The sequence below is a fragment of the Daphnia magna genome, linkage group LG4, assembly GCF_020631705.1.
Source record: "Daphnia magna isolate NIES linkage group LG4, ASM2063170v1.1, whole genome shotgun sequence".
NCBI lineage: Eukaryota > Metazoa > Arthropoda > Branchiopoda > Diplostraca > Daphniidae > Daphnia > Daphnia magna.
Genome location: NC_059185.1, coordinates 13104228 through 13126762, shown reverse-complemented (window position 1 = coordinate 13126762; position 22535 = coordinate 13104228). Strand labels below are relative to the sequence as shown.

The following is a 22535-nucleotide window of genomic DNA, read 5'->3' as shown; positions in this document are numbered from 1 at the left end:
GATGTCTGGTTATAGTGTTAATATTAAATATTAACGATTCACAATCATGCTAACTAACAACAAATTTAAAAACCCCATTTTCAACTTACACAAACAGACTCCTCGTTAGCTTCGGAGACGTCAGTGTTGTAACATTGTTCCAACACCCATTATCCTTTTCCTTCGACCGGGCAACATCTGATAAAAACCAGTTCAACCAAATTACAATGTCAATTTCAAAGATGAATGATTTAAAGTTTTAACCTACAATGATAAGATCCAAGTTCGCTAACCGACAAGGATCAGATCGTACAATGGATCACAACTTAACTTCTTTTAGGTGCACACCTAAAAACAAGAACAAAAAACAAAAAACAAACCAAAACAAAAAAAAAAAAACAAATAACATGTCCCAAGCCTATACCGAAATTCATACCAACATGGAAAAATGGATTTTGTAAACAATTACCATCCATGGCCTTAATTAAAAGCTAGCGTACATAGCATCACGGCCACTTTTTTCATAAATGCCTCCCTTATGCAGAAATATTAAACCTATGGGCATCGGCTTACTAACATATGATCGGCTCCACAATGACAAGATAATTATTCAGTTACATATGGGAAAATTGGACTGAAATGGCACGATGATGAAGGCCATCTTCTCCAAACGGTCGACGTAAAACACACCATCGGGTTAAAACACAGTCAGTATTAATCCCTTTGCTGACCACCTAAAACATGAGCAAGATTTAGTTTTCATCTTTAACAAATATCAGGAAAAATAATAACCACTTCAACACGTTATACAGCATGGATTCGTTCTTTTTCTTCTTCCTCTTCGTCTTCAATTAATGTACAGCCTGCTCCAGTACTTAATCGACAAGGTTTCCTGCAACTACCTGTTACTAATCCAATTAATAAATGACAAATACTCAAGTTTAAAACCAACCCTTTTTGATACAAGTAAAACAGGATACCAATTTTTGAACCATACAGAAATTAATAGGATTCCCCTGCTCTTTACCTGTTAAGTGACTAACAGTACAAAGAATTGGTGGAAATTGCTTTGTAACAAAAATTGTCTACACTACCATTTTCAATAAGGTATTTTTCAGTTCCATGTTCCTTTTCATTATGTATTAGAGCCAACATAATGATCTCAGATTAATTTTTGGCTTTGTCAAGTAGATTTGCACTCACAGCTAAATAAGAGGCACTCCATGGATCTACAAAAAAAATATTTTAGAATTAGACATACTTATTTAGTCTGAAACAGTTCCTCATATGAAATATGTTTTACTACTTCATGAAATGGTTTTGTAATAGCTTCCATCACTTTCCTAATGAATAGCTTTTTTCTGGCAAACATTTTCTCTTGCGTGATTTCTCTTGATTTTTTGCCAATACATACTGTACATTTAATTTCCCCACCACTGCCACCTGTCATCATTTTAGTCTATTAACTAAAAATGTAAAAAAAACCTTAATTGATACAGTTACTAGATCAATCTAAACTATCTTTCAGGCTTTGGGTTACAGTCCAGGAGAAGCAAGCTGATAAAACTGAACAGGTTGGTTCCACACTGATTCACATACCAAGGCAAAATCAAAATCATCTCTCAAAAGCTCTCTTCCACGATATTTCTATCATAAAACAATAAATGTATAAACAGATTGCAAAACAGAAAGTAACAAAGTTCGTGTGAATTACCTTTCGGATTATCTTCATTATCAGTAACCCAACGATGGCGAGAATACCTCGTAAATCCTTACCACTCAGAATATCGGTCTGGCTCTCAGCTGATGGATGCAAAAGATATACCGGAAGACCATGCACCATTGCCACACATCACAAATGGAATCTTCTACGTTTTGACGTACATAAAAATTCAGGTTTCGGCCCCGGTGCACCAATCCGTGATCCGTGACCAGCTTAATACTGGAAGACAATGGCGCGACCCACGTACAATGTGTTTTGTTCCCCATCATGCCAGTATGTTCGAGTAGTAAGCTCATCACGGTTAACCCGTTGGAGCATCTGGGACGAGTACTTTAAATAACAATGGCCAGTTGGCCATCGACAACACCTCTACACAGAAACAAAGTCACCAGTGGCATCAGTTATTTAGATCAATTATATAGACCAGCATACTTAATCCGGAGATAAGAAATTCAGCCAATGCGTGAAGCTGGTATCGTATCAACAATGTGAAAGAAAAACGTTTTATTTCGTTTACGTAAATTCGTTTTACGTTTTTTTTCTGCATTTTTTTAATTTTATTTTTTATTTTTAATTAATATTATAATTGTTTTTTATTTGCCCCTTAGTGGACGAAGAAAACTGCATAAATCGTAAAACAGAATCTTTGTATTTCTCACCTGGATATGCTCGTTAATCTTATCATTTTCTATTTTACGCACGCGCGGTTTGTTGCGGTTTGCAACAAGGCAACGTTTGGTGCTTTCCCCTCGATTTCACTTCACTTTTACTCTTCTATTTTACCAGCTCCACCACTCGAGGAATTTAAAATGGTCGAATGAGTTGCATTCAACTTGGCTAAAGGGATAATGAATTGACAACACGGCGATTCAGTCACATTTTTGTATTTTTGAAAGGAACAGTCAATCAGTCGGTGTGTTACAGCCAAGAAAGCGAGAAATTTGACCATTTTAGGGGTTAAAGATTTCGAGTATGAGACAATCGCCTTATTTTGCGGAAAAAAAATGCCGAAAGAAGCTCACGTTTGAGGGAGCTGCTTCGTTTGAGGGAGCTACTTCGTCCAGTAGTTTTAGGATTTCGTCCTTGTTTTTTATTTTATTGTTCCTGCGTAATAAAGAGCGTGCATCGATGTCATCGGATACGACAGGAATTCCCAGTTGGATGAAGAGTTGAATGGCGTCAATTAAATTCGAGTTTGAATTGAACCAACACAAATAATGGAGCGCATTCCTTCCAAAGTTGCTCTTTGCATTGACATCAATTCCCAGTTGGATTAAGAGTTGAATGGCGTCAATTAAATTCGAGTTTGAATTATTCTGACACAAATAATGGAGCGCATTCATTCCATCGTTGTCCTTTGCATTGACATCAATTCCCAGTTGGATGAAGAGTTGAATGGCGTCAATTAAATTCGAGTTTGAATTCTTCCAACACAAAAAATGGAGCGCATTCATTCCCTCGTTGTCCTTTGCATTGACATCAATTCCCAGTTGGATTAAGAGTTGAATGGCGTCAATTAAATTCGAGTTTGAATTCTTCCAACACAAATAATGGAGCGCATTCCTTCCCTCGTTGTCCTTTGCATTGACATCAATTCCCAGTTGGATTAAGAGTTGAATGGCGTCAATTAAATTCGAGTTTGAATTATTCTGACACAAATAATGGAGCACATTCCTTCCAAAGTTGCTCTTTGCATTGACATCAATTCCCAGTTGGATGAAGGGTTGAATGGCGTCAATTAAATTCGAGTTTGAATTGTTCCAACACAAAAAATGGAGCGCATTCATTCCCTCGTTGTCCTTTGCATTGACATCAATTCCCAGTTGGATGAAGAGTTGAATGGCGTCAATTAAATTCGAGTTTGAATTCTTCCAACACAAATAATGGAGCGCATTCCTTCCCTCGTTGTCCTTTGCATTGACATCAATTCCCAGTTGGATTAAGAGTTGAATGGTGTCAATTAAATTCGAGTTTGAATTCTTCCAACACAAATAATGGAGCGCATTCCTTCCAAAGTTGCTCTTTGCATTGACATCAATTCCCAGTTGGATGAAGAGTTGAATGGCGTCAATTAAATTCGAGTTTGAATTATTCTGACACAAATAATGGAGCGCATTCCTTCCATCGTTGTCCTTTGCATTGACATCAATTCCCAGTTGGATGAAGAGTTGAATGGCGTCAATTAAATTCGAGTTTGAATTATTCTGACACAAATAATGGAGCGCATTCCTTCCATCGTTGTCCTTTGCATTGACATCAATTCCCAGTTGGATTAAGAGTTGAATGGCGTCAATTAAATTCGAGTTTGAATTATTCTGACACAAATAATGGAGCGCATTCATTCCATCGTTGTCCTTTGCATTGACATCAATTCCCAGTTGGATTAAGAGTTGAATGGCGTCAATTAAATTCGAGTTTGAATTATTCTGACACAAATAATGGAGCGCATTCATTCCATCGTTGTCCTTTGCATTGACATCAATTCCCAGTTGGATTAAGAGTTGAATGGCGTCAATTAAAGTCGAGTTTGAATTATTCCAACACAAAAAATGGAGCGCATTCATTCCCTCGTTGTTCTTTGCATTGACATCAATTCCCAGTTGGATTAAGAGTTGAATGGCGTCAATTAAAGTCGAGTTTGAATTATTGTGACACAAATAATGGTGTTACGTTCGTAACGAGAACACTGGGATTTACCCTCGAAAGAGGCAATTAAATAGTTCAACGAAATAGTTGTATTCCGTCCCTGTACTTGGGATTCGCACAGTTACACAAAAAAAAAGGGAACACGCGAAAAGGGAATGGAAAAATAATCCGCGAGGGAAAGCCAGCGTTTAAACAAAGCCCCCTCTTATGGTCCTGTCGCTCAGACGGTTTACCCTCTACTGCCTTTTACAACAGGTAGACAAAGGCGTCTGGCTAATTGACCCGCCATCTGGCAGAGACAAGCACATAATTAGGGATGGGGATATTGGCGGGAGATACAATTGTAACATTCGGCCCTTCCTGACTCGAAGTTCGCCATAAAAAAAAAAAAAAAAAAACGAGAACAAACAAAACAAAACACAAAAGGGAACAAGACGAGCACAACTGATTTAAACAAAAGAAAAGCAAAACAAAGAACTTCGAAATTTCCACTTTTACCAACCCTCCAGAATACTATACCCTCCCTCCGCTCACGGCTCTAAAATTACCAGTTACCCATTACCCCCCAAAAAAGGAAAGAAAGGAAAAAAAAAAAGTACTTGAATTAGTTGTAGCCACGTAAGAACCAAAAAAAAAAAAAAAAAAAAAAAACAAAGCAAAAAAAAAAAAGGACACATACCACAAGGAAAAACACCGCTAGGTAATTAAAAAAAAAGAAAATGTATATAAACATAGCGAAAGAAGTGCGTGTATGGTCATGTGTGATATTGCCTCATCCACGCCGGCCGTCTTGTCTGTCGCCCAATCCTCGTAACAGGTAATGGCGTAATTATTGGTGGGGCTTCGGGTGGCTCATTCTCCGATTCCGATGAGCTTACGTCACTTGATGAGGACGATGATGACGAAGATTCTTCTACCGTTATATCTTCCGACTCATCCCACTCAAGATCCGACCGACCATGAAACCGACGAATCTGGCAGACATGAGCGTTAAACCTCCGATGTGAGTTCTTCTTCCGGCGCGCGGGCAGATCTTCTACCAAATATGTTGTTGGACACACCTTTTTCACCACTTGGAACGGTCCGATGAATTTAGGCAACAATTTCTTTGTAAGATTTTTCTTATGGAGCTTCCGGCGAACGAGGACAAGATCGCCCAGTAAGAGCTCGGTGTCCACTTTTCTTCGTCTATCGACGCGTTCTTTTGTTTTTCGTTGCTTCCTAAGAATCCGCACCCGCGCTGCCATCCTCAAATCCGCAATACGCGACAAAAATTGCGAGTGCGACTCCTTCTCTTTATCCGGCCAGGGAAACATGTTTTCAATAGACAGGACTGGGAGACGACCATGCACTAGTTCGAAAGGAGTTATTTCCGTAGTGGCCTGTCTAGCCGTATTAATGGCAAATGCTGCCGCAGACAGATGCAAATCCCAATCATCATGGGTCGTATTAACGAAAGCACAGAAAGCAAGTGTCAACGTCCTGTTTACCCGTTCAACCAGCCCATTGGTCTCCGGATGCTCTGCGGTCGCAAAAACGTGGTCGATATTCCACCTGCTTGTCCAGTCAGAAAACAACTTCGAGGTGAAAGCCGTGCCCTGATCCGAAATTAGGCGCCGAGGTGTTCCATGCCGGAAGAGGATATTTTGCTCCAAAAAACAGTGGCAAATTTAGACGACGTATCTGGAACAGGCTGTACCTCGATCCACTTAGTCAAATAGTCGATCGCGACGATGATGTGGCGATATCCTGCAGATGTACTCTTAAATGGACCTAAATGGTCGACACCGATGAGATGGAATGGGGATGACGGTGGCTCGATGGGGAGGAGCTTACCAATCACGTGACCAATAGCATGTTTGTGTTTTTGACAGAAAAGACAAGATTGGACGAACACTTTCACACTCCTACCCAGCCGTGGCCACCAAAATCTACTTTTAATTCTAAATAAAGTTTTCTCTACTCCCTGGTGCCCGGATGAGGGAAAATCATGACAAGATTCAAGGACTTTGCGACGAAGGATGGAGGGAACGACTAAAAGAAATTTTCTACCCGAATGACTATTTTTTTATACAAGACTTTACCCCGAATAACAAACCGTTTAGACATATTGTTTTGAATTGGGGAACTCAAGGAAACGAAAATTGGTTGGAGTTGGCCGTCTTGTTGTTGCAAGAGGGCGACCTCATTTGATGCTAAGCCAGTTTCAGGCATATTTACGGCAATACAGCATGTTTCCTCTGTCTGAGAATCATTGGTTTCGACAATCGTCTCCGCCGGATTCCGAGACAGGGCATCTGCTACTTGGTTATCTACGCCTTTGACATGCTCAATGGTAAAATCAAATTCTTGAAGATCAAGCACCCACCTTGAAAATTTGCCCTTCAACTCCTTTTTTCCCATCATCCATTTTACGGAAGAACTATCCGTTTTCACAATGAAATGTCGACCATAAATGTAAGTGCGGAATTTCTTTAATGCCCACACAACTGCTAAACACTCCAGCTCGTTTGCGTGATAGCGCGTTTCTGCATCACTCAACTTCCGGCTAATAAAAGAGACAGGCCGATGACCCTCACCAGCATCTTGTGACAATACTGCCCCGAGCCCGATTTGACTTGCGTCTGTCTGGATGGTGACTTCCCGAACGTCATCGAAATGAGCCAGAACAGGAGCTGAGGTCAAGCGCTCGATGATCCTGTTCTTTGCGCCTTCTTGACGCTCGGTCCATCTCCATCCAGCATTCTTCTTCAAAAGTAAGTGTAAAGGGTGCGCAAGGGCTGCAAAGTCGGGTATGAAACGTCGATAATATGAAGCAAGACCTAAAAAACCGCGTAAGGACTTCAGATTAGTTACTGGCATTGTCGTTAGGGCTCGAACTTTTTCACTCTCTGGGCGAATACCTTCCGCGTCAACTACGTGTCCTAAATGAGACACCATGGTTGAGCCAAACACACATTTATTGACGTTCAGAGTCAAATTTGCTTGTTCTAGGGCTGTTAGAACCAGCTCTAGACGTGCCAAGTGCTCCTCAAACGTCTTCCCAAAAACAAGAACGTCGTCCAGATAGACAAGGCACATATGCCATTTCAGGCCAGCCAAAACCTTGTCCATTAAACGCTGGAATGTTGCTGGGGCACAGTTTAAACCGAACGGTAAACGAGAAAATTGATAAAGGCCGTCTGGGGTGACGAAGGCGGTTTTCTCTCGATCTTCTACCGCTACTGGCACCTGCCAATACCCGCTGGCCAAATCAAGACATGAAAAAAACTGGGCGCCTGCTAATCGATCGAAAACGTCGTCGATCCGAGGCAATGGATATACGTCACGTTTTGTCACTGCATTCAAGCGACGGAAATCGACACAGAATCGATATTCTCCCGATTTCGCCTTCCTCACCAACACCACGGGCGAACTCCACGGACTATAAGACTCTTCAATGATCCCGTCTTCCAACATTTCTTCGACCTTGTCGGCAATAATTTGGCGTTCAAAAGCAGACACCCGGTATGGCACAGATTTGATGGGACGAGCATCCCCCGTGTCGATGTGGTGCACGACATCTGTCGTGTGTCCGATGGCTCTTTTTGACGCCGGAAAACACTTTTGTCGACGCTCAAGCAACTCGACTATTTTTGCGCGCTCCAAAGGACTGAGTTTCTCCCCCATTCTGATTTGTGGAGCTAACTTAGAGAAATGATCTTCTGAGATCAAGGTTGCGCCAACTTCTGGAATTCCGCCACTTTCTGACACGCCAGACATTTCCACGTCTTCGTCTGCTTCAACAACACAAAAAAATGGCGCCGCTTCAACTTCAACTCCACCGAGGCGTAATTTACAATAGCAATTTTCACAATTCCTTCCCTAATATCTACAATACTCGACGGTATTACCCATTCTTTCCCCGGTTTTGAACAAGAATTAAATTTAACAAATCCCCTCCCCGAAATACAACTTGGCAATCTCCCATTCACAAACATGAGTGAATTAGGCGGGATGGTTTGGGGTCCGTCCACCTTAACAGGCATCCACCCACGGCGCTTTGACGGTGACTGTTCGGCGAGATACTCGCAAATATCATTCCCGATGATAAATTCTTCATTTCCTTCTACTCCCCCCACAACTAAGTCAACCGCTTCCCGTTTTTGCTCTTCGTCACACACGCAAACTTTTTCTTCTTCCGTTTCTTCATTAATTATATAAACGTCCTTCGCAAATCGTACCTTCTTCCCCCCCCGTTCCCCTAAGATTTCACCTTCCTTAATTTCCACGATTTTACTCCCTTCCCCATTCAAAATTTTACTCCCTTCCCCATTCAAAATTTTACTCCCTTCCCCAACTAGTTCAATCCTCCCCCTCTTAACCACTATACTTGTATTACTTTTAACGATCCAATCAACCCCCAAAATTAAGGCAAATGGTGCAGTCCTCAAGACAGTTACATTATTAATTTTTACAAGTTTACCCCCCCATTTAACGTTGAGTGGCAAAGATCCCTCGACGCGCACCGGTTTGTTGTCGACGCCCCTGAGTTTAGCTTTGTTCACCTTGCGGCTTGGATTTAAAAATTTGCGCACGACACTCAGCCGGACTGCGCTAACACTTGCACCAGAGTCGACGAGGGCTATAACTTCGCCTACTTTTTCGATCCAGACTTTGATAAGGGGTAAGGCAGGTCGGTTTTCAAAAAAAACAAAGCCTCTTAAGGGCGCCATTGCCGTTGGCGGGTAGACGCGTCGTTTTTTGCTGGGCAATCCCGGGCAATATGTCCATTCCTGTTGCAGACATAACAAAGTCTCTGTGGTGGGCCTCTCTGGGGCATGGGGCCTCCAGCGCGCGAACCACCGGCTATCGGGTTAACCGCCAGCCGCGACATCGACGTTGAAATCTGATTGACCAATCTGTCACCAAGATTTTGAAAAAGAGCCGCGAAATTTGGGGCAGGTGGGGCAACAACAGGTGGCGCAGGACATGCCGTGCCGTTAAAGGGTGCAGTGTATGTTACAGGCGGGGCAGGAATACCCATTTGAACACTCGATAAGCCAAGCTGTTCCAAGTCCCGTAGACGAGTTACGAAGTCAGTAAAATTGACAGGTAGCTGAGACGTAAGCGCCGCGATGTAAATTGGATTAGCTAACCCCCTAAGCAACGCCTTAATGATGTCTGCCTCTGGCAAAGGTACAGGAGAGCGCAGACATAATCTACGCTTGTCCAAAACGTACTCCAAACAAGATTCCCCTGGTTTCTGCACTCTTGCTTCCACCATTAAGCTCCACTCCAAAAACGACAAGGTGTGGGAAAAGTTTGTAACAAGGGCCGCCGACCAAAGTGGCCACGTACCATGGTTCTGCCCGGTTTGCGCATGCCATTGGGAAGCCGTACCTAAAAGACGTGTTACGGCAACCAAAAGACAGTTCTCGGCCGTCCAACCTTCTAACCCTGCTACCCTGTTTACTTGGTCAACAAACCCCTGTGCGTCCTCGTCTGCACTACCTGAAAAATGTGGTAGAGAGTTTACCGCCACTGTGGAAGGCCGAATAACAGGTGCATTGGGTGGTGCAGCAACAATGGCTTGCATAGCGGCTTGGTTTTGCTGTTGGCCCCCGATAACTTGAAATAGCTGCGCCATCTGGTTCTGCCTCGCTGCTGCGTCCGTTGCTACTGCCGTGGTGAACCCTTGTAACGCAGCGATGAGAGCTGCATTGTCCGCCATTTCAGTTTTGGTCGACGCTTCCGAAGGAGAAATGTCAAATTCCAGACGTTGTTTAGCAGCGTCGTTTGGTGGATAGCGAGGTACAGGGCGAACTAAACGGGGTCTAACCGGTTCTGGATCGGTTTGTTGGCTACGGTTCCGTAAGTGATAGTGGTGCTCAAAACCAAAAAAAGGTTCTTTAATTTCGGAATCCGTATCCGACATGCAGGTCCCGACGCCAGCAAAAGCAACCAAAAGAAAAAGACCCAAAACAGACGTGACTAATCAGTCGGTCAACCACGAGAAAGAAAAAAAGAAAAAAAACCCACTTGCAAAAAAAAACAGAATAAACATACATAAACGACGGCACCAGCAAAAGCAAATAAGGCAGGTGACGAACACACAAAAACCAAATTAAATACCCGACAAAAGCTTAGGTACACCAACCGAAACTCGCTTAAATTGTTGGCACGCAAAAAAAAAAAAAAGAAACAAGAAATTAAACGCCGAAAAATTAACAAAACAACAAAAGAAAATATTTCAACTTTGGCTTCAAAGCGAAAAAAACCACGATCCCACGGGAAACTACTTTGCGGGAGAGTCTGTCGCGTAACACAGATCCAATATGGCCACGCCCACGGTCACGCCTGCCTCCAACACGCGACTGGATCCAATATGGCGGCGCCCCTAGAATGTCACTTACACACAAAACACACAAAATATAAACCAAAAAAAAAAAAAAAATGAAAACTTACGGAGATTCACACACCACTTCACAAATTGACAAGACAAAACCTCAGAGAAAAGAGAGGAAAAAAAAAAATTTATAAATAAATACTTTAAGGCAGTGGCGTTCAGTAAGGCGACTTTTTAAAAGTCGTTCTAAGGCCTTGTAATCCCTCTTCTGACACCAATTGTTACGTTCGTAACGAGAACACTGGGATTTACCCTCGAAAGAGGCAATTAAATAGTTCAACGAAATAGTTGTATTCCGTCCCTGTACTTGGGATTCGCACAGTTACACAAAAAAAAAGGGAACACGCGAAAAGGGAATGGAAAAATAATCCGCGAGGGAAAGCCAGCGTTTAAACAAAGCCCCCTCTTATGGTCCTGTCGCTCAGACGGTTTACCCTCTACTGCCTTTTACAACAGGTAGACAAAGGCGTCTGGCTAATTGACCCGCCATCTGGCAGAGACAAGCACATAATTAGGGATGGGGATATTGGCGGGAGATACAATTGTAACAATGGAGCGCATTCCTTCCATCGTTGTCCTTGGCATTGACATCAATTCCCAGTTGGATTAAGAGTTGAATGGCGTCAATTAAATTCGAGTTTGAATTATTCTGACACAAATAATGGAGCGCATTCCTTCCATCGTTGTCCTTTGCATTGACATCAATTCCCAGTTGGATTAAGTCATTGATTTTTTTTATTAGACCAGACGAAGAGTCACGTAAACATAGTTGACGCAATTCAATTTCTTTTTCAGTGAGCTAGATTGGTCAAATTTACGATTAGGTTGTTTCTTCCTTATTTAGGACATAATATATAATATTACCTTATTGTTGATGGATTCCAGTTGTTCGACGACTTCTTTCGAAGTTATTCTTTTTTTCGGGTCGTCTTCCAACATTTTCCTTAGTAAGTCATCCTCATAATATTTGCGCAATTCACCATTAATTTCTATGATAAAGCAACAAACTCTTTATTATTAGAGAATAAAAATAGGGTGGAATTAAATTGGGAATTACTTTGCATATTCACCAGTTTTTTTTCAATTATATTTTTGTGAATTTCTGTTTCGCTGGAACCGTAAAGATGTTCTCCCTTCAAGAAAAGATAACCGAAAACGAGTCCCAGGACAAACACATCGCTCTGGACGGTGCCCCAAAATTCTTCCTGTTCCGCCTTTTCTTCTTTGATGAGCTTTTCCAGCACTTCCGGTGCGTACCAAGTTCTGGTTCCTCTCGCCCCAGTCCACGAGTGAAATCCCTTTCCATTGACGGATTTGGCCATTCCAAAATCAGACCATTTGATTATTATCTCTTCATTTTTGCCAGGACTTTTCATGATGAGGATGTTACTCGGTTTAATGTCTCGATGGATTAAACGCTCTGAATGGATGTATGCCAGTCCTTTAGCTAATTGGGAAAAAACTACGATTTGACGTGGCATACGTCCATCGTATTTTTTACGATCATCCGACTCCAAAAACAGTTGATCTAAAGAAGCGACACATAATTCCAATGCGTAGTACCTTGAACACATTAACGAAAACAAAAAATCAATTTTGAAATTATTTTGCTATTAAAAACGATAAAAAATATGTTACATAAAGTCGTTGTCCTTTTCACAATGAAAAAGTTTGATGATGTTTGGATGTTCTAACTTGAGCATTGCGTCTTCTTCTCTTTTGTCGACAAGGCGTAATTCAATTCTTTTTACTGCGACTTCACGACCTCCAAACTTTCCTTTAAATACCGCAGCAAAGCCACCTTGCCCAAGTAGAGCATCGCGGTCGAACCAAATTTTCATTTCCTTCTTATCTTTGTTTTGCAAATAATAAAACGTAAGAGCGGTGAAATCAGGAGTTTGCCGAACGGAAAAACACGTAATTTGACGCTGGACAACGTTGACTTGCCAACCAGAATCGATTTGAGATTACCAGATTATCTGTAAATCATCGAATCAATGTCAAGTCCAATGCAGATAATGATATTTTACTGTGTACCTGTTAATCCGTGGAAAGTGGCAGTGACGATCTTTAACGTGCGTTGCTTAAAGTTTCACTCGATTTTTGGCTCTTTTTCTTGTTTACAAGGTCGAATTGTAGACGACTCGTACAACACGAGAAAGAGAACGGCAGACCACGTCACGGGCACGCCCTTTTCCGGCATCGACAAAACAAGGGACAATTTAGGTGAATTTTTAGAATCTAATTTTAATTTTCGAAAGAGGTTTACCTTGGCTCTGCTTTCCACTTAATATTCCTCGATTGAAAACGAAGAAATAATGCCATTGAGGCCACAATTCACTGTCGGGATTGTCTTTTCTGCTTCCAATAGCCGTGAGTCGTGTAAAATGGTGAGCGTGATAGGCTGATAGTGAGTAAGTGACAGCTCGACTGGCGGTGAGTTTGCGCACAACGGGCCTTTTTAGTATTTTGGCCTCAATTCTATTTTGCTCAAGCTCCTCCCATTTTAAAGCATTTTCCATCGCCAGAGGGAGCCAAGCATTTTCCAAATGGCTTTCTATTTCTTCCCCTCCCTCTTCTTCTTCTCCTCGTTTTCTTTAGTTCGTGTTTTCATCATTTGTCGGAACTCTGTCTGAGAATTCGAACAAAAAGGAAAGGGAAAAAGGGAAACTGAAACAAGGTAAAAGGCTACCATCAACTCCTCAGTGTTGTTAAACAAAATGTGACGTAACTTTGCATCAGGAAAAAACGTAATTATAAAATGCCAAAATTTGTTTATTTTTTTCGTCACGTCCGTTTGTCACCGTGTTATACATATTTTTTGTTTGTTGTTGTTTAAGTTTTTCGTTGATTAAACGGGTGGCACTGCTATGGAGATGGATTCCTGATAAATTTTTCTTGATTTGCAGAATTACTAGGAACTTTGTGCCGACATTGGCACTGGGTCTGGAAGGCCGACAGTTTTCCGAAAATTCATAAAAAGCGCGTCCTTGAAATTTGTGCACGCGTTTCTTTTTCCAAATATTTTGACTGGTAGATGTATCGCCAGAGTGGTCGAGAATCGGGACAGGATAAGAGCAGTGTGCAATTACAGTCGTCCTTCGAGTGGGTTCCAAAATCGAATTTCGTTCCAACACGCCGTGGACTGTCTCACACCTTTCTTTTTCTGTTTTTTTTTTCTGTTGTAGATTATTCGTCAGTGCTTTTTAGTAGTTGGAATAACCAAGCAGCAGAAAGAGAAAAGAAAATTGCAAAAAAATTGGATTGAAGCAGAATTTCAACAAATTCCGAGCGCAGTTATAATTCGACTGGTGAAAAGGAGGGACCGCAGGGGCTCCGATTAGACGGTGGCTAGTCCTCGGCAACACAACATTGGAATTTGCCGAAATCTTTATTCAAAATTCACCTTTTGGGATTCTAGATGTTGTATTGTAGGGGTTTTCGCATAGAAAGCTTTTCCAACCTTCGGGCCGTTCAATAGCAACTGGAAAAACCTGGGCGTGGCAAATGTGTGGAGGGACCAAGGAGACGAGCGTGTCCCGGTAAATGTGAAGAAAATCGTTTCTGCTCTTGGCGACGTAAATTATCCCAATCCATAAATTTTTTTGATGTTGACTCGTTTAACTTCGAACGGGATCGACGGGTCTTCTTGCACCCCCAAAGCGAGTGGTTTCAACTTCCTCATTCAACTGTTTTGCATTATTACGATTAATAAGGCGAAAGTCATTCTGTAATGGGGGGAAAATAACAATATATAAATAATAATAAGAAAAACAATAAACAATAACAAAAAACAATACAAAACAAGCTGAAATGTTTCCTGTTAGAATGCTATACTTTTCAGTATGAGAGTTCAACATCGTCCTAGACTCCTAGCTGCCATATCCTTTCTTTTAGGAGGCAACATAAGTGGGATAGAGACTTTTGGGACACTTGGAATTTTGTTTTTCGACACTTGGACGAGCGGTTCGCGACAGTAGGACATCTGTCTAGCGACGTTTGGACTATTGGTTCCCGACGTTTGGGCGTGACAACGAAATGTTGCTGAACCCAGCGAGTCTTTTTTGGAGAACTTTTTGAGTAGAACTGTTAGCGACAAATGGACTCTCATGCAAATGACGAATAGTTCGGATTATCAAATGTGACTGTGAGAGTGAAACGAATTCACATCCAAATGCCCAGGTGAACTAATTTTTAGATTTTATTGCTGTCATAAGTAATCGAATAAGAATGTTCAAGATGTACTTGACATTATCAAACGTCACGCTGATCGTTTTACAGCTCTTTAACGATTACTAGGAATGTCGTGTTACAATAGATTTACTGGGGAAAATTAGCATTTTGTTTATTACCATTCGTTTGTAATTTTCTGAAACCTAAACAGTTGACCGAAAAGTGTTGCATCACTTCTTCACCCTGTTTAGGATAGATTGCTAAAGTAGAATAGGGGATTGGGGGAAAATATCAGATAATACGATACAGGTATCAATTCAACTTCTAGTAAAACGCGACTTTTTAGATGGTCAAGTTGAATGGTATACATAAATGTAGAGGCGGTCTGGGTGCCACTCAACGTAAGCGACGTTACAACATGTAAAAATCTAAATTTTCCTCAACAGAAATATAAAGTTTGTAGACCTAAGCATAAATCTACAATCCAATGGCTTCGGGGTTTTAAGTTACGTATTTGAATTTTGATGTGGAAAGATTCGGTTCGTGGTAGAGCGGGACCACGTACAGGAACCCTATGATATCCGCGTTTATATAATATGTGACAAGTATATTACCAAAAAATGTTAACCCATAAACTCGCGCCCTTTGCGTGGCATTTTTTGCGCATGCCTTGCTTGGGTGTCCAATATCTCAACATCAACTCATCCTTGCTAGACTGAGGACCAACGATCACATCCGGAACTAGGCGAAAGGCTGCGACAGGCACAAATATTACCCAAGGTAGTCGATCCGGTGCGGGGATAGTCTCAATCGGGGAAGAGATTTCGGTGCTCGGTGCGGTGATATCGGTGATCGGTGCCTTCCCCGATTATCAATGAATAGTGATCTAAATTGGCAGTTGCCCTACGGCCAACAAGAAAAAAATGTGACCCGTCACGTGATTCTCGTTGGCCTATTAGAACTCAAGGTCACTGGTAAGACTAACCCTCTATGGCTGTAGCGGTGCTATCGGTTAAGCACCGATTATAGCACCGTTCCGCACCGAACTTCCCCGATTCATTTAAATCGGGGAAGCTTAGCGGTGTCCCCGATTAGAATGTGATCGGGGCCGAGCCCTACCGATAATTGCTTCCGTTTTAAAGTTTTAACTGGGCAGATACCGGACAACCGTTAAAATATATTTCCATCAACGAAAATATCGAGAGAAAAAGTTTTGGGGGGTTTTTGCATTCATTAGATATCCTTGACTTGAGTTTGAGTACTTGACCTCGTCGGGTCGTCGCTCGAGCTCGACATGACCAAATAAGTGTCTGGTATTTTTTTTTTCGGTACAATGGTTTTATGCTGAAGATATTGCGAAAGCAGTTGTTTCAGACTAAATGCTCGAAAATCAAATGTAAACTGTACATCAGACTGCTTATCTCATCCGGTAGGAACTCTTAATCAACAATAACATTTTTACAGTGAAATGGTTACAGGCAGCACAACCGAATACGACGACAGGCATCGACTCACAAAAACAATTGCAACTCGAAATCAAAACCAAGTTTAACAATATAAATCACAGCAGTCGTGATCTTTTGACGACACTACGACTCTTCAACTTAGTTCCCGGTCAGAACTAATGACAGTAATTACATAAAGGATGACATTTAACTCCATCCACACCACACCGACAGCCTCCACTGGTATCTCCTTTACCCTGCATCCAAACCATTCAATTACCAGGGCTACAAACTAAAGAAAGTCAGAAAGCAGATTACCTTGGGACCCCAACGGTTTTGTTTGGTCACCCAACAAATTTCTGTGCGACAAACCGAACATCTGACCCAGTCGCAACCCCAACGTTTCATCAAAACAACTTGACAGTGGGGGCAGGAAAGAGCCTCTCCACTAGCCACCAATGCCTGCATCATCATATTGACATTTCATTCCATGAATCTATGATTTCTAATTAACGAGACTTACATCGATCATTTCTTTGGTCCGTTTGGCGTCCTCATCCGTCTCGGCGCTTTCGTTAACTTGATCTTGAAATTCTTTGCAATTGGCGCCTTCGTGAATAGCCTGACAGGTCAGGCAATTGCTTTTACGACAAACTGGGCAACGGAAGACATTGATGTTGTCCTCTTCGATGATGGCCCAGCCTGGGCAGTCGGCCGTCTGGCAATGGAACGCGTTTTTCATGGCCTTTTCAGCCAATCGCATGGAACGCTCCAAATGTTTCTCGTACAATTTGGCTCCCACCAATGGTGGGAGCCATTCATAAAAAAAACAATGAAATCACAAATAAAATTTAAAAAAACTAATTTACATTTTTAATTTCAAGTTCTTGTAGGATGGCGTCACAGGCGTAATTATCATCGCGGTACGGACATGTGATGGTGGCTTCGTCGCTGAATTCAATGACGTGAGCCAAACAATCCCTAAAACACGGTACAAATTTTGTATCTTAATTCGTAAAAATAATCTGTAGGCCTATTGGAAAACAAAAACCTGCAGAAATTGTGGAGGCATTCCCTGAGAGTGACGCCAACTCGTGCAGGGACCGTCATCAAACAAACTGGACAATCGAAACTCTGTGCATTAGTCACGACGTCACTTTGGTCCAACAAATCGACCAACTTCTTGTAATCGACTCGAGTTTCCTTAGTGTTGTCATCCGTCTCTGAGTGATCCATTGGGCGTTTATAGGCGCAAGCGTTGCATCCAGATGGTGTCGTTGGGTTCACCAATCCAGCATCTACTGAATTCAGCACAGCAGTTGCTCCTTCTAACAAGAATGCTGATGGGTTAACCGCTTTCGCAAAATAGATCCAACCACTAACCTAACTGCATTGGATGCTGATCGTTTATGGTCGTTGCTGTTAGGCGAGGGTCAGTTTTGTTAGTATCAGGTTGTAGAGGATGATCAAGTAATGACTGGGCGACGTTATTATTAACAAGGGCGGTTGGTCCAGCCACCAACTCATCGTCACTATCCTCGTCGCAAGTGCTGTATCGGTCCTCTTGGTAATTGTAATACTTTTTGGCATGTTGCTGAGGGGGTTGTCCGTCAGCTGGAACAAGGTCAAGCTGAGGCTTTGAAGGTGCCTCGTCTAGCAAAGATTTTTGGGATGGGTTAGGAGGCGTTTGAAGGTCAGGAAGAGGAAGGACGTAGAGGAACAGGGAAGAATTGGACGGGCAAACGCCGTACTCTTTGAGCGTCAATTGTTCTTGGTCAGCCAAACGACGGCCGAAAATCCACCGCTGGGATGGCATGGCGATGCCGTGGATCTTGGCCATCTGCTCCTTGAGTTGCAGCAGAGTCGTGGCTGGCCGAACGGCATATGTGAACGGTCCACTATGCGTCGATCGATCCTCGATGAAGACTTCTACGCTGCAGCGAACCCAGGAAGGAAGAGAAAGAGTAAACCAATGGAGATTCAAGTCAAGTCCAGTTGTATGTCAATTCATTTGAGATCATTCATGTTGATTGGGTCAATGCAGATGCAAAAGGTCGTGCAGAAGGGATCGCTACTGTACTTGAATGTGTCGTCAACGATGCAACTCTGCGTCCGTCTCGCGTTCTCCTCCACCACGCCGATAGATGGCTTCTTCTGGAAAGTCAACGTCGTCTGCTGGCCCGAATTGATTTTAGTGCTCAGACTCTTTTTCGTTCGCATCGTCACCTCGGGATTAGTCATTATCATTTTCTTTGTCGTTATCGTAATCTGCTTTTCCGTTTCAGTCTGCTGATTGACATGCAAGGAAACTTGTTCTTTCTGCGCCGTCTCTTCTTGTTTGTCTTGCCTTTCTTCTTCCTTGATAGTCCTCCTCGGCAGAGGGAAAGGTGACGACAACTGGGACAATCGCTTTGCCGGAAGAGGCGCTGCAGTCGCTGTCGTTTGGTTGACAGTCGATGCAGCTGAAACGATGGGATCGGATTGTTTGTGTACAGCAGCCACGACAGCAGCGACGGCAGGAAGGACGGATCTCGGAGCGGCCACCGGTTTATTAATAGCAGCAGGAGGTGTAGGTGGAGTCGCATCGGGCTCTGGAGTCCGCCGTTTGATGGATGGTGATTGAGAAGTAGGTGCCCTTTTGATGGCGGCCAATTCTTTGGCCAACACAGCCGCTTTATCAAATTGGCCGGCAGCGATGGATTGCTCTAAACGCCACAACATGACCTCCACTCGTTTTTCATCGCTCACATCTTCAACGGTTGGTGACTCGTCTACTTTTAAAACACAAAATGCAAACGTTTAAATGGTTTCTGTTTTTTGTTTGGTTTTTGGAAAGAAAAGGCATTCGAATGGGGATAACCTTTACTCTTCTGGATGTCCTTGCTGCATTGCTGGTCACCGTTGGCTGATGGTTGGCTCTTATTGGCCTGTTGTTGCTGCTGCTGAAGATATTGGCTCAACTGCGTACGAGAAGGAGAAAGAAGAGCGAAATTGGTTGGTGTCACGTCCTTCAAAACAACAGCAGGTACACGTGGCTTAACATGATTATGATTATGATTATCTATTGGGCCATCGTGTTTCGTCGGACTAACGCTATTACGATTATCGCTAATTTCGTCAACTACGGGCGGGTCGTGCGACATTGAAACGGGTCGCTGGACTACTTTGTCGCTGGCCAAATTCAGAGGCTGAGTCTGACAACTGGACGACACTTTGATGCCGCCATGTTGACTGCGACGTTTGTTGTTCGTTGTCTTGTTGTTGTTGTTTTTGTCTCCCGACTGATCGTCACTCTCTTCTTTGATTTCCGGCTGCTTGTTCTGCTGGCCGTTGAGGAAGAAAGCCAATCGGGCTTGACGTAAAGCTTGGGGACTGTTGGGAGCTGCTGTGGCGACTGTCACCACTGCAGACGAAACTTGAGGTGTTTGGCTGATTGTGGTCGTTTCCTTGGCGACCGGAGCGGTCACAACCGGCCCGTTGGATGACCTATTGCTGAATTGCCTTGGTTTCAAAGCGGTACACGCCTCGCACCAAAGGCGTGCCTCGCTGTTGAGCAAAGTGCAAATTTGACACTGCCATCCGCTGCTGGCCGACATTTTCGAATGTCCGTTGACTAGTAGACCCGGGCAGGGCTTGTCTGCAGGTGAAACGACTGGATTCTTAGGCCGTGCTCCTCCTCCCTTGTGTTCGGCCGACCCGACGACGTGCAATTTGGGATTGAAAATCGATTGTTTGGCTGACGTCTGCGGCTCCTTGTGGCTGCTCATCGGCGGCGATGCGGGGGCTGCGGGGGCTGCAACGGTCTGCCTGTTGACCCGCAATCGCGTGATTGTGTTGGCATTCGAGTCGACGGCCTTGGTGGACGCCAACAACGGCCAACTTTCCTGGTCGGCCACTTCTGGCTCTAACATCGTTTTATTATTAGCATTGGCTTGTTGCTGCTGATGTTGCTGCTGCTGCTGCTGGTGCTGGTGCTGGTGCTGCTGCTGCTGCTGGTGCTGCTGCTGCGGCTGCTGGTGCTGCTGCTGCGGCTGCACAAATGCAGTGCGAAGTCGGAGGTTGGACTCGGCTGTCGTCTGCTTCTGTTGGCTATTGATAGACGACGAGTCAGTCAAAGAGTTGAACATGTTAATCAACTGCCTCGCTCCCTTTTCTTCGTATTCGGCCGGACGGCTGACGGCCGGCTCTTCGGCAACGTCTGGAACGCTCGCCAAATGGGTCGTCGTCATCGTCTCCTCCTCCTCCTTACCGTGATGGCAATAGAATTTCTCGTCTTCCATGCGTTTGCGTTGAGATTCCCTGGCCCTCTCTCGCTGGATGATCTCCGTCGCCTCGCGATCCAGCTGGCTGATGTTGACTAGCAACGACTTGCGTTGCTGTTTGCCTTTGCTCCCGTCGCTGCACAGGGACGAAGAGCCTTCGCTTCGCGTCGATCCGCCTGGACTCACTGTCGACGAATAATTGGAGCGCATCGTGTTTAACAGCGTCGAATCCGCAGGTGGTGGTGGATGATGATGATGATGATGATGATTGGCTAACAATCCCATGGCCCAACTGTTGCTGCATTCATCTACCGCTGGCGGATGGATAGGCGGATGTAATAGAGCCGCATCTTTCCATTTGGATCGTGACGATGCGTTGGCCGATGAAGGATGATGATGTAATTGACTGCTGCTGCTGCTGCTGCTGCTGCCATTCCGGCCTCGTTTGTACCAAGGCTTTAAAGGAAGGGTCATGATGCCGCGGTGATTGGAATCGATGGTCGATGCGGAAGCTGCTATGATTGGCTCGTTGCTTTTGTTGGCCGGTGATTCGAGCGGACGCAAAACTCCGCCTTCCAATTTCAAGATGTCGTTGTGGGGACAGTCGGCCTTGCTTTCCTGCTCTCCGTTGATTTTGTTCTGATGATATCGAAACACTTTCACTTTGTTCATCTCGTCCAGCAGCAAATTGCAATTGAGGTCGTTGTTCCATTTGTTTTCTCCCGCAGGCGGAGTGCCGGACGAGTCCATCAAGTCCGGCAAATGGCCGTTGGTCGCAGGAGTAGGTGTAGGTGTAGGTGGAGGGATGACGATGATGTTGAACGGGACAGGCGCAGCATCCGGAGGCGAAGGCGCTTTCCTTTTACCGGGGACGTGAGCGAATCCGGCGGAGGCGACTGAACCGGCGTGGATGCTTCCGGTCGAATGGCGAGACGACGTCGATCGTCGATTGGTCGATCCCGAAGGCGGTTGAGGTGCCGGCCTCTTTTTCCTCGTCGTCGAGTTGTTCACTGGCGGATGCGACGGCCTCGCGCATTTCTCATCCGCCTCATCGCGCCCAATCACCTCGTCCATGTCTTTCATCTGCGATTCCCATCGAGTCCGCATGGCCCTGATTGCGTCACCTTCGATGTTGTTGTTGTTGTTGCTGTTGCTGTTGCTGTTGTTGGTGCCCATCTTGTCCGTCGATTCGTTGCTGCACGCCATTAATCCGTACTTTCTTCTCAGAGTCAGCGCCGGATCGATGTTCTGACTGGCCGTGGGGCGGATGAAGGAGAAACTGTTTGTGCTCAGCGAGTCGCTGTTGTCGCTGTTGTTGGCCAATTGGCCGCTGGAGCCCGTCATAGGACGATGTCGTCGACTGACGACCGGACTATTTTCGACGCTGTGCGACCGACTTCCAGCGCCACCGCCACCGTAGGACGAAGAGAACGGACGAACTGCGAAAGAAGATGACGTTCGGTTGTTATTGCGCCGGAACCAGCGAGCCCAAATGCTCGAAATGCCTCCTCCTCCTCCTCCTCCTCCACTGCTGGAATCCTGCAACAACGCCGGTAATAATTAAAGCCTTGATCTATTATTATAAAGAGCAGGGCTTTGTTTAATAGCGAAATATGATGCAAAGTCAGCTGGTTCTATTTTCAGAAGCGCCAGCCGTTATCGGAAAGAAAACAACCAGTTTCGATTTCGAAATGCGACCTTTAATGGACCTCTTTTTCTATTTGATTTTATTTTTTTTACGTGAAAGTTGTGTGTGTGTTGTTGCAAATGTGAAACACCCATGTACGCATTTTGTAGTTGACTTTTTACGGATCGTCGTAACGATAAAAGGACCGAGTGAAAACTTGAATGGACCAGCTTTGTGAATTTTCTCCTCCCCTAAATGAAAACTGTGACACTTTGCGTAAAACTTTTGCTAA

General features: G+C 43.9%; 3 protein-coding genes and 2 long non-coding RNA genes across 13 annotated transcripts in view; 2 read left to right on the top strand and 3 right to left on the bottom strand.

The window, feature by feature from the left end:
* Positions 1-333: 333 nt before the first annotated feature.
* On the bottom strand, positions 334-2203 carry LOC116920402. 9 transcript variants are annotated; one of them, XR_006645985.1, is made up of 7 exons: positions 1694-2203; positions 1483-1626; positions 1286-1422; positions 1074-1208; positions 960-1017; positions 772-881; positions 334-713 (listed from the first exon to the last, which is right to left on the bottom strand). XR_006645985.1 is itself a non-coding variant. In XM_045172859.1 (4 exons), the coding sequence occupies exons 1-4, from the start codon at positions 1820-1822 to the stop codon at positions 1163-1165; spliced, it is 312 nt and encodes a 103-aa protein (XP_045028794.1). In that variant the 5' UTR covers positions 1823-2203; the 3' UTR covers positions 1105-1162. The 9 variants fall into 9 exon arrangements, 1 of the variants encoding a protein (XP_045028794.1); XR_006645986.1 differs by having other exon boundaries at positions 772-1017; positions 1283-1422; XR_006645988.1 differs by having other exon boundaries at positions 772-1017; positions 1286-1445; positions 1520-1626.
* Positions 2204-2595: 392 nt separating this feature from the next.
* LOC123471473 (putative ankyrin repeat protein RF_0381) lies at positions 2596-4722 on the bottom strand. The gene has a single exon (XM_045172830.1). The coding sequence runs from the start codon at positions 4264-4266 to the stop codon at positions 2689-2691; it is 1578 nt and encodes a 525-aa protein (XP_045028765.1). The 5' UTR covers positions 4267-4722; the 3' UTR covers positions 2596-2688.
* A 6286-nt stretch (positions 4723-11008) lies between these two features.
* Positions 11009-22535, bottom strand: part of LOC116920358 (RGS domain-containing serine/threonine-protein kinase A) — a 24806-nt gene continuing 13279 nt past the window's right edge. The window contains exons 6-7 of the mRNA XM_045172821.1: positions 11601-11725; positions 11009-11535 (exon numbers count right to left, since the gene is read on the bottom strand). Of these exons, the coding sequence (XP_045028756.1) occupies positions 11248-11535; positions 11601-11725 (413 nt within the window). The 3' untranslated portion in view covers positions 11009-11247. The remainder of the gene's footprint in view (positions 11536-11600; positions 11726-22535) is intronic.
* The window catches only part of LOC116920404, a 27155-nt gene continuing 17597 nt past the window's right edge, over positions 12978-22535 (top strand). The window contains exon 1 of the long non-coding RNA XR_006645964.1: positions 12978-13416. This is a non-coding gene — a long non-coding RNA (uncharacterized LOC116920404). The remainder of the gene's footprint in view (positions 13417-22535) is intronic.
* LOC123471478 overlaps positions 17225-22535 on the top strand; it is a 7369-nt gene continuing 2058 nt past the window's right edge. The window contains exons 1-3 of the long non-coding RNA XR_006645972.1: positions 17225-17345; positions 17412-19112; positions 19196-22169. This is a non-coding gene — a long non-coding RNA (uncharacterized LOC123471478). The remainder of the gene's footprint in view (positions 17346-17411; positions 19113-19195; positions 22170-22535) is intronic.

Coding starts and splice junctions, on each gene's coding strand:
- LOC116920402 (XM_045172859.1), bottom strand. CDS start 1,822: ATGGTGCATGGTCTTCCGGTATATCTTTTGCATCCATCAGCTGAGAGC. Junction 1,627..1,693: donor TAATGAAGATAATCCGAAAG/GTAATTCACACG, acceptor GTTTTATGATAG/AAATATCGTGGAAGAGAGCT. Junction 1,423..1,578: donor ATGATTTTGATTTTGCCTTG/GTATGTGAATCA, acceptor AAATGATGACAG/GTGGCAGTGGTGGGGAAATT.
- LOC123471473 (XM_045172830.1), bottom strand. CDS start 4,266: ATGAATGCGCTCCATTTTTTGTGTTGGAATAATTCAAACTCGACTTTA.